An 11,544-nucleotide genomic window follows, 5' to 3' on the forward strand; every position below is an offset into this window, starting at 1 on the left:
ACATAAAATCTTACTTGGGTTAACCCAAACCATGCCCCAAACAAGAGTCCTAAAAAGGGATGGGGCAATACCTGGCCGAACTCCATCCTCCGAAGTCAGAATAGTATATATCCTAAATGAGCTCAGGAAACCCGGTCTGTGCCAAGGAAATCCTCAACTCAAATCAGAATGTTCTTCAAAAAGAAAGGCAGAGCAATTTTGATTCTTTCCTTTTTAATTTATTTTAGTTTTTCTGCAGTACATTCGAAAAAGGAGCCACTATATTCTTATCCTACTTGGACACTATATTTTTTCCAGTTTTCGAATACTCTTACCATGCACAGACTGGTCATTTGTCAACCTGAGGAACATAAGCCCATCTGTCACCGGCATGATTGTACCAAAAAAGAGCTATAGGGAAAAAAAAGGAAAAAAAAAAAAGTCATGGATTTCTTCCGCAAGGTACACCCTTCAACGGTTCAACAGCAATTAAACTAGAATAAGAGTAAATAGCATGATACCAATCTGTTAATAAAATCTAAGTCAACTCTGAACTGGACCCAGGATCTACCCGGGATTTATAAGCCAATCTAAAACTCCATATCCTGTTAAGTCTCAGGGAAATGCAAATCCAGAAACTAATAAAAGCAATCCAAGGAAACGCCTTCCACATCAACCGAGACTTTTACCCACAATACATAACTTCCCTTGAATGCGTCCTCTATACTGAAGATACCTTCATGACAGGACAGCATCTGAAGAGAAAAGAAAATACATTATTAATTTCCAATTAACAATCAGTAAAACAGTCTAAATCATAGCACTCCAAGAAACCTAATTTGGCAGGCCAATCTAGCATCAAGCAAAAAGCTCACAAAAAAAAATGCCAAGTAACTAGGAACAAGCTTATGTTGACGTTTTATTATAACCATTATTTTCAGTTGAGGAAAGACGAGGAGATAATAATGAAGAGAAAGTGTCAGACTATCATTCAGTAACAAATATAGAATAAAAGATATAAGCAAGCTTGATCAAAATTTCTGAGACACAGCTAAAATTGACAATTAGGATATACATCAGTAAGACGTATGCTTCACTCACCATCTTGACCACTAGAGGAAGATATCTACCAACAATTATCGGCAATAAATTGCCTGATCAATGTGTGGTGGAATTTGCTTTATCTCGGTCCCAAGTTCTTGCTCAATCCTGTACCTATATGGGAAGAATATATATGGAAATAAATAAATCCTGCAACCACCAATAAATAACTTCCAGTAAACATAAATATAATAACATAAAACAGACATACAAGTTAAAGCGGTCCTCATATGTGATCAAATTCACAGCTAAACCAAGGTGCCCAAACCTTCCAGATCGACCAACCTGCATGTAAGCTATCAGTAAGCATAGAACACACAACTGGATAAAACTACATGAGAAAACTATATTCTACATACCCTGTGCAGATATGTTTCTGAGTTCTTTGGAAAATCAAAGTTAATAACAACATTGACCGCTTGAATATCTATTCCCCTTGTAAATAGATCTGCCATTTCACCCCACCAAAAACATATATATTAGAAGAAACACTAAATAATTGAAGTACAAAAAAAATGGCAAACAATATATAAGAAAAAGTAAAGAATCAAATTTGTTGCAAATTCAGCCAACATATGATATTTAGGATGGGTCATATTAAATCTAACTGCTGACAACACAAATGTCATTTTACCTTCCAGCATATTCACCAATTAAATGAAATCATCACCCCCACCCCCCCCGCCCCCCCAAAAAAAAAAAAAACCCTTTTCAACCCAAAAAAAAGAATAATGCAGGGGGAGAACTAACTGCTGCATATCACAACTGACACCAAGTCTATTACATCTCTCTAAAAACCAAGGTTCAATAAGATGAGACTAGATCTGAAAAGAACTTAAGTATACACAGGTCCAATCAGTACAAATATAGGCTTCTCATCAATCGAAAAACAAACATGGAAGCGAAAATACTTTGAAAGTTATGAAACATAGAGAAAAAATCATGTTGGTTGGAACAATTAACAGAAAAATAGGGAATGGAGGGAAATGGTCAGCCACATGACTGAATGATTAAAATATCATACCAGTACAAACAAGATTCCTGCATGCACCATTGCGGAAATCATGAAACACTCTGTTACGATGGTCTTGCAGCATCTTTGCATGAATATAAAAACAAGAATAGCCAAGCTCTGTAATTTTCTTGGCCAACAGTTCAACCCGATTCACTGAATTGCAGAAGATGATTGATTGGTTTATTTGCAGCTGGGAGAAAAAAAATCCATTATTATATCATATTCATATATAGAAGGAAACAAAGTATGCACGCATAAATAGTTCATATGAAACAAACCTTGGAGAACAGAGTGTTTAGGCAGTGGACTTTCTGTCTTTCTTCAACGAAAGCATAAAATTGTGTGATACCCTTTAGAGTAAGCTCATCCATAAGGTTAATTACATAAGGTTTTTGAAGATATCTGTCTTTAAAGTCCTTGACTGTAACAGGAAATGTTGCTGAAAACATCAAAATTTGACGACTTGTAGGCAAAAATCGAATCAGCTGCTCTACTGAAGGTTGAAATTCCGGGGACAAAAGCTTATCAGCCTAGAGACATTGATGAATACATCTTTAGAAGCTTGCAGTTCATGACGTTTAAACCAACCAAATTGCATGTAAAAGAATAATCAAATAAGAACACCACCAATGTCATAATTTTATTCCACAAGTCAGATTTGAACTAGAACAAACAACTAAAGAGGCCAGGAGGAACTGTACATAATCAGGGATCAAAATAAAATAAAATTCACTTCACAATCATATGTGTAAATGTTCACCATAAAGAAGCTACATCAAGTAGGAATTAAAGCATTTTATTTCCGAAGTAGCTGGTAGAATCTGAGCCATTTGAAATATTCAAAACTGTAACACTTATAAATGTTTGGATATTTTGAATATGCAAAACTGCTACTTCACCTATCAACTTGACAAAAACGTGCTGCACATTTATATATGTTCAGATACATTGAATACAATTATAGAAAAAGTATAAAATAAAATAAAATAAAAAAGGATGAAATAAGCTTGAGAAAACCATCACATGCATTTTTTTAGACAGAAAATGAACAGTAAATAAAAAAACTATTGCCAACAAAACTGAAACATCAAGTATTTACCTCATCCATAACAAGCATAGAACAGTCCTTCAAAATGCAAACACCTTTTTTTGCAAGATCTAAGATTCTTCCTGGTGTTCCGACAAGTAAATGAACTGGTTGATATAAACGCATGATGTCATCCTTTAAACTAGTACCACCTGTAGTAACCATAACTTGGATTTTCAAATGCTTGCCAAGCTCTTTACACACTTGTGATGTTTGAAGAGCTAACTCTCGAGTTGGAACAAGAATAACAACTGCATGAAAAATAACATTTCAAGTAAATACACAAAATGAAGACAATTCAACCATCAAAATAAATTAAAAATCTGTAATAGCTCAAGCTGTGCGATGAAGATGACAATAGCAATCTCAATCATGCATCAAAGGTTCCACATTCTTGTCTTAAATAACCATGATAGCCATTGTCATTTGACCGACACTAAAAAATGCTTTGCAAGTAGATGTATTCAGATACTGATGATCAAACCTTGAATAACATTGTTATCTTGATCAATCTTTTCCAATGCAGGAATGCAAAACGCAGCCGTCTTCCCAGTTCCATTTTTTGCTCTAGCAAGAATATCACTCCCAGTTAAAGCAATTGGAATACTTTCTTCCTGAATAGGAGATGGTCTTTCGAACCCCTTCTCGTATATTCCCATAAGCAACTCACGCTTCAGAAAGTAATCCTCAAATTCATTTCCCTTAGTTGCAGTCACATCCTGATGGAAAGATTAATATGAACTTATCAGGCTAATTTGAAGATTATAATCTATAATCTATATGGTCAACCAATAAACAGTACCATTCATTATCCCTTTTTGCTAAATACAAAAAATAAGAATTACCAGATCCAATAACTTCAACAAAGAAAAAAAGGCTTATTATTAGTGCATAGCATATGTTGTTCAGTGCCAGAAAACCATGTGACAAGATCAACTTCTGGCACAATATTCAACACACAGAAGGAATGTTTATGAAGTTATTTGAACTTTGGAAACAATAATTTTAGCAGGTGTTTAATAACTTTTACTCATGTACAGAAATCAAATTATTCAAACCCAAAAACCAATAAAATTAGTACGTGATCATTCCTTTTTTGTGTTTACATGAATAACACAAGAATGAAACTATCTTCCACACAAATAGCAGGGTAAAAACCTTTCCTATTCAAGTAGACGCAAAACAGGTTAACATCCATGTACACCTTTAAGGTTGCAAATTAATTTTATAAAATTCTGTTCCCAGCAGACAAGGGCTCTGGCTTCTGTGGGGTCTAAAAGAGGTGGTCGGCAGGCAGCCTTAACCCCAAAGGCTGATTCCCAAACTTGACTCCTAACATACCACGTGGGTGGAGGGCACTTGCCATCACACTAAAGTCCAATGTCTACTATTAATAATTAACCACAGTAACATCAAAAATTTTCAAAAAATATAATAATAATAACAAACCTATGTTTCTGTCCTAAAGAAAAATATTGAAAATAAATTCAGAAGTTTTGGACCAAACAAATAGTTCGATTATAAAAATGTAGAAGGCCTTCCAACCAGTGAAGGTAATGCATATACGCATGCTGATACATGCATATTCTCTGTCAACTGTCAAGCAACTTCACTGACAGGGAAACTTATCCAAGATATGGAAAAACATACAGTAAAGAGACTTGTTGAAGTGATGTATAAACTTGGCAGGGTGTTTTATGCAGTCCATAGATAAAGTAGTGTGCCAAAGTAAACTGAAACAAATTTACATCCTGTAATCTAAGTTACATGGATCCTTTTAAAAATTAATTTCCACAACCATGTATCCATGCATAAATACCACAATCAACCCAAGTAAATGGGAGCAGAACAAGAGTAAGAAACTAATACGAATACAATGCATTGAATTCAAGCATCCAAAGTTCTCTAAGTACATAACTGTTTAATGCTTTATAACAATTAATAACAAACACATACACAATCATACCTCGGTTCTGAAGCGTGTATCAGGTGGTGGTATCTTTAGCCTTGCCTTCCAATCTTGTGAACTAGAGAGGGGGAAAAATAGGATTATCATTAATGTAAACTATATGCTGTAAGATATACAATTTGCAGAAAACAAAACAGAGAGGATTCGGCAAACAACTGAACATCAACAGAAATAATAACATTTGGAATAAAAAGCAAATCTTTTATGTTCACTACTTAGCCCCAATACAAAAATTCCAATATAAAAATTAAAAGCACTTGTGCATCAGCTTTTTGTAAAATCAAGGGCAATGTGAAAGATGCTCGATATAAAACACCTTGGGAAATATTTTTTTTATGCAAAAGGTGCTCATTATTGATTCGCAACCTGTTTTGAGTGGTCTCGAGTTTGGGGCTTTACTCATTGTACCTCTGTTTTAGAGTTTCATGATTCTAGTAGCTTTGCTGTGTAATTTTTTAATACCCTTTGTGTTCATCATCATGAACATAAATTGTTTGATTTTTATTCAATAAAGCATTTATATTTATCACAAAAAGAACAAATGCCTTATCCTCTACAAGTAACAAGACACCAATTAAGTCTTCTCCAACAAAAAAGCAATGATGAACCTAGTTGCACAATACTTCAGTCATACTATAAACTAAACCAGACCTCACCAGAGGCGTGACTTTGTAATTCTTACTACAACACACTGAAGGACAAAATTTACAAGAAAAATTACTCACACAAGGAGTGGATTCATATTTACAAATAATATCATATCTTTATCAAAATAGGCTACTGTGTCATGCAAAATGAGACTTCGTAAGAGTCCTCTTCAATATAAATAAAATTTATAATCTTTATAAATACCAGATACATACATACAAAATAGCAGAAAACAAAAATTGTTTCAGGGACACTTCTTTCTAGATTTGGATGGCCCAAGCACAAGTTGCACCAGGTCCTAGTCCGCTTTGGCTGTTGACCTAATTTTCTTCTAAACTCCCAGGCCCTAAGCTAGTCACTCAATTAGATCTATTGTAGGGTTCCTTCACATGTTGCATAATCCATTTAATACTACCAAGAGTTGGCACAAATTACAGTATAACACATTCAGCCAGGACAAAACACCAGTTGTATTAGCTCAGAACGAAATCCATGACAGAAGGGAGCTAGTAATGGGTTTTCATTACCAAAAAAAAAAAATTTAAAAATTAAAAATTGTCCCCCTTAAAACATTAATCAACCAATCATATGATATGGTTCTTGAGGCAGAGCACTTCCAAGCAGGGATAATAGCTCCTTTACAATATCTAATTTTCTGACATGTCAACTCCAGCCAACTACCCACTCAATACATAAGAGGATCCTATTACAAAATAAAAAACCATTATACATATTTATCAAAAACAGATTTATAACATACACAAGGTGATTAGACTAGGAGCTAGCAAGCACGACTACGTACTTCAAATTAGCATCCATATCTGATACACATGTGGCAAGAAACCCACCTCTCTCAGTGAAACTAACCGCTTCTTACTTAGTAGTGTTATTTAGACATAATTTACACCTTTTATCAGTAGTTACTTATCTTTTGATACTCTATTTACTTATATATATATGTATATATATATTGATTTAACTAAAGTTTCTTGGTCTTATTGGTGTATCAACATGTCTGTTTTGTCTCAAATTATATACCTATCCCATATTTGTCTCTAGATGTCTAGAAGTTTATCAAAGTAGTGAAAGCCTCGCCCATAACAAAGGCCTCAATTCCGCATTCAAATGACACTACAGATAATCCACTCCACCACCACAATAACAAACTCATAGTAAAACAAAATTCCTCGGCCAATAGAACAACTCAAGTATACACATCCAGCACCATAATTTCCTTCATTTTTGCCCCGAAATGACCATTTCCACTATCATTTTCTTAATTCCGACATTTCAACTAAAATCGCAAAGGTTTCATTTCTACCCTTATAGTTCCGCTATTTCCATCAACATTCTCATCATCCAAACACACAAACACAGCTATTTACATCATTCAAAAGAAACATACGCACCTCGAGTCAACGGCCTCGGACTGCACGGTCTTCTCAACCTCATCGACACTCGAATCTACACCGCCCAATTGGCCTCTCCTAAGCCAATGCTGCTGTTGTTGTTGTTGTTGTTGTTGCTGTTGTTGCTGGTGGTGCTGTTGCTGTTGCTGGTGGTGCTGTTGCTGTTGATGATGATGGTGTTGTTGTTGTTGGTGATGCTGATACTGCTGGTTCTGCAACATGCTCCTCTGCACGTACTGTTGCTGCGGATTCCTCGACTGGAACGGCGGGTTTGCGTTCATGCCGCCGCCTCGGCCCATGCCGCCCATCCCTGGCGGATACCTCCCTCTATTGTTGTTGTTGTTCATTTCACCGATTCAAAGTTCCAAGCCCCAAAAAATCGTCCCCAAACAAAAATATCGGGTCGAAAAATCTAGGGTTTGTTTGCTCCAAAAAACCAAAAACTAAAAACAAAAAAAGAAACTAAAAGAGCTAGGGTTTCCTGGTGGTAAGGATCGCAAATTAGAACAAAACCGAGAGCGTTTTGAAAACTCTTTTTGTGCTATAAATTCTCTAAAATAAAAACCTAATTACACAAAGTTTCTAGGGTTCCAAAATGGCAGGATCGCAAATAAGAAGCGAAAATGAGGGTAAAGAGACTGCGCTGGAGGCAAGATTCGAAGTCTGATATGAGATTCAGAAGGCTAGGGTTTTCTCGGTGGCGGGATCGCAAATACAGAGAAAGATCCGAAACTGTTCGGAAATGGTAGAGATTCAAATACGAAGCAGAAAAATTACGGTTTATAGCAAAACCATGAGTGATTTGGGGCTGGGTTGGAGCGTAATTTGGGGCAAAACCGTGGGCTGAATTTGAAGAGATCCAGATCGAAAAAAAGAAAAAAAAGAAAAGAAAAGAAAAGAAAGAAAGAAAAAAGAGAGGATGTGGCTTTATTTATATGGGAGAGTGAGAAAGAGAGAAAAAGAAAAAAAGGAATTTGGTTTTGAATTTTGAAGATTGATGAAGAAGTTGAGGGAATAGTAAAGAGAAGAGCAGAGCGAACAGAGAAGACGAAGACGAAGAAGAAGAAGTTTTGATGATGATGATTAGCGTCCACAGCAAGTGAGTAAAACCAAAAGGGAGCCTAGGGCGTAACACTCTCACAGACCAACAATATTGTTTCTTTCTAATTTTCTCTATTCGCCTTTGGCCCCATTTTTTTTGTTATATTCTTAAACCTACCGATTCTCTCGGCCCTTCTTCTTTTTTCTTTTTTTTTCTTTTTTTTTTTAAATTAAATATATCTTCCTCTTCCTAATTTTGTCAAAATATATTGGATTATATAAAAATAGAAATAAGTCTATTACTTACTGCCTTATCACGAGCGATCAAGTTTTCCACCAAAGCTGGTGGATAATAAAAGTTACGAGTGTAGAGTTTAGATTTAGCCCGTTTTATCGGTGCATCAACATACTGGTTGGTTTTTATGAATACGTGATCAATTTGTGTCTAAGGAAAAGGTATAAGAAGATTCTTGAATTAAGGCATGAATCTCTTGCTCAGTGGTGTGTGAGCACATCCACTTGAACGAGATCAAAGCGCTTAACAACAAAATCCATCCAACAAATTTGCCCCATCAAAAGGGAGAGCATCAATAATAGCATTAGGTAATAATTGGGATCGGTTTTTAATTCAGTCATTTTATATTGTGTTTTTTTTTTAAGTTTAATATATATTTTTTTAATTTAGTCTATTTTGTTTAGTTTTGTCCAATGCTATCATTAATTTTAGTATTTTTCACTTTTCAAAATGATATATTTTTGTCCAATTTTAAGATGTGGATGGGATGGAGGTGGATGCAATGACTACATTGGAAATAATCAAAAGTTAAATTACTGGAAATTTTCTTTTAAAAAAACGAAAAATGACTGAATTGAAATGTCAAACTTAGAAGGTGTTATTCTTATTTCTATTCTTGCTTATATAGTTTGGATCAATTAGAAATTAAAATTTGTTAAAAAACTGAAGGAAAAAAAAAAGTGTTCTTGTTTTTCCAAAAAAAAAAAAATTCTTGACTACAACTTTTTTTTTTTCTTGACTACGAACTTGATTACTTAATAAACAAGTTGGTTTCTTTTTTTTTTGATTACTTAATAACCAAGTTGGTTTCTTTTCTTTTTTTAAGTGTTTAGTGTGTTCCTACATTTAGTCAATGTATAATTGTGTAACCGTGTAAATTTACACAAACACTATTCATTTTACATTTAGTTTTTTTTTTTTTTTTTCTATACGTAACCCACTGATGAAGGAATTGAGTGGATAGTGGTTGTTGTGTGTGAACAAAAAAAAAAAAAAAAGAAAAAAAAATTAAGAAAAAAGAAAGATATTTTAATTAAATATAGTATAAAATTGATAATCTAATGTGTTATATTTTGAAAAATTGGTATGAAAAATAAAAAGAATATATTCTTATATTACAATAAATTTTTAAAAAAAATTGCATGGACGGTTGCAAATGCTTTTACTATCCAAACTCCTCCCCTCCCCTTCAACTCTTAGGGTCCGTTTGGTTGAGATGACGGAAAAGTGGGAGAATAGAAAATTGTGGGAGGATGGAAAAATGGGAGGATAGAAAAGATTTAGTTTTCCCTCATTTGTGTTTGGTTAGAGAGGTAGAAAAGTGGAGGGATGAAAAACTTTTTTGTTTAGTTGAGATACAAAATAAGATGATAAAAAATAAAGTTGATATAAATTTACTATTATGTCCTTACAAATATATAAACAAAAAGTAACACATTTATTATTAAAAAAAAAAAAATTGTACGGACACTTTAATTTTTTTTTTATTTATAAAATAAGCAAATGCTAAAAGGATATTAAAAAAAAAAAGATAAAAACAAACAAAAAGAACCAACGTCTACGGTGCAAAATTTTATCCAAAAAAAAAAACCAAAACCAAACCAACGTGAACATACTGTGCAAACCAGAAGAAATTTTATCCAAGCAAAAAAAAAACAACAAAAAGACAAAAGTTGGCCACTGGATGGAGAAGGGCAATTTTGTCCAACTCACTCTTCCTCTTTTTCTCTCCCATTTTCTCTCAATTTTGGAGAGATTGAATTGTGGTGGGCCCAAAGAGAAAACAGTTGGGCCCCATCACTTTTCTCTCCCCCTCTCCCTCTCAACCAAACACCCTTCCCACTCATTTTCTCTCCCATTTTCCATTCTTTTTTTTTCATCCTCCCTAAAATCCATCTATCCAAACGTACCCTTAGGTTTAGGTACTTATGAAGAATAGACCATATGGGTGGTCGGCCTTAATAACAAAGTTTTTCTATTTTAAGAACTCTATATGTGATTCAAAAACTATACTACAAAGTTTAGAATGTCTTATGAACAAATTTGAATGAAGTACTGTTTTAGGCATTAAAGTCACTTCTTAGTTTTACAAATCAAACAATATTTATCGGAAAATTATTAGGTACTCCCGAAATATTATAAATGCGTAATCTCTCATCTCACATGAATTGTGGGTCCCAACATGAATTTAATTAGTGTGACCCACTATTTATGTAAGAGAAAGGAATACGCATTTATAGTACTCCGGAGTATACAATAATTTTCCATATTTATCGTATTGAAAGTTTTTTTTGGCAATATTCTCTATTTAGGAAAGAATTGATCGCAGGTGAAAAGAGAATCAATCAAAAGAAAAGTTACGTTTGTACTTTGTGGTACCTTATTTTGTTTTTGGCCATAGATGAAACGGAATAGAATATTAGGAAAATTTTGAGAGGCATTAAGATTGTGTTACAATTTTTTTTTCTTTGCTAAAAAATATGAGTTTATAGCCTATAGATGATAGATGTAAGTGTAACGTGCCTCTAGTAATAAATAATAATTAATAAAGTCCAACTTATTTTTCTTTTTTTTTAGAATCAACTTTAGATGGAATTTACCACCGTATATCATTGGTGCAATGGTCACTCCATAAGTATAAGTGTTTGTAGGGTGTGGAGAGTAAAGGCCGGGATTAAAGTCTCCAGGAGGGAGATTCACACACATATACACTTAGATTAAGCTAGAGTATAAATTATATATTGTATAAAAAAAAAAAATAACTTTAGATGGAACTTGCAAGTGTATTTTTGTACATCTCAAACAATTCTCTCTTTTGTCTAATATGAAAAGTGAATAAAATGCGAAAGTAATTCAATTGGCATTTTTTGAAATTTTATATAGAGACATCTAGACTTTGTAGTTTAAATTACTTCTCTTTTAATTATCAAATTATAAAATAAAAATAAAAATATCATTAAATTTTTTGCACACACACTTCTCTTTCATTTTTTATTTCAA

The 11,544-nt window shown here is 33.7% G+C and overlaps 1 protein-coding gene across 1 annotated transcript; it reads right to left on the reverse strand.

Moving 5' to 3' along the window:
* Positions 1-407: 407 nt before the first annotated feature.
* On the reverse strand, positions 408-8,355 carry LOC126696955 (DEAD-box ATP-dependent RNA helicase 8-like). Its single transcript, XM_050393730.1, has 10 exons — positions 7,209-8,355; positions 5,149-5,209; positions 3,667-3,901; positions 3,195-3,433; positions 2,374-2,625; positions 2,105-2,285; positions 1,440-1,528; positions 1,292-1,365; positions 1,081-1,194; positions 408-734 (listed from the first exon to the last, which is right to left on the reverse strand). Exons 1-9 carry the CDS (start codon positions 7,553-7,555, stop codon positions 1,116-1,118), a joined length of 1,557 nt encoding a protein of 518 aa, XP_050249687.1. The 5' UTR covers positions 7,556-8,355; the 3' UTR covers positions 408-734; positions 1,081-1,115.
* Between the last annotated feature and the right edge of the window lie 3,189 nt (positions 8,356-11,544).

Source organism: Quercus robur, chromosome 8 (assembly GCF_932294415.1).
Source record: "Quercus robur chromosome 8, dhQueRobu3.1, whole genome shotgun sequence".
Taxonomy (NCBI): Eukaryota; Viridiplantae; Streptophyta; class Magnoliopsida; order Fagales; family Fagaceae; genus Quercus; species Quercus robur.

Coding starts and splice junctions, on each gene's coding strand:
- LOC126696955 (XM_050393730.1), bottom strand. CDS start 7,555: ATGAACAACAACAACAATAGAGGGAGGTATCCGCCAGGGATGGGCGGC. Junction 2,286..2,373: donor TAAACACTCTGTTCTCCAAG/GTTTGTTTCATA, acceptor TTTTTCTCCCAG/CTGCAAATAAACCAATCAAT. Junction 1,366..1,439: donor CAGAAACATATCTGCACAGG/GTATGTAGAATA, acceptor GCTTACATGCAG/GTTGGTCGATCTGGAAGGTT.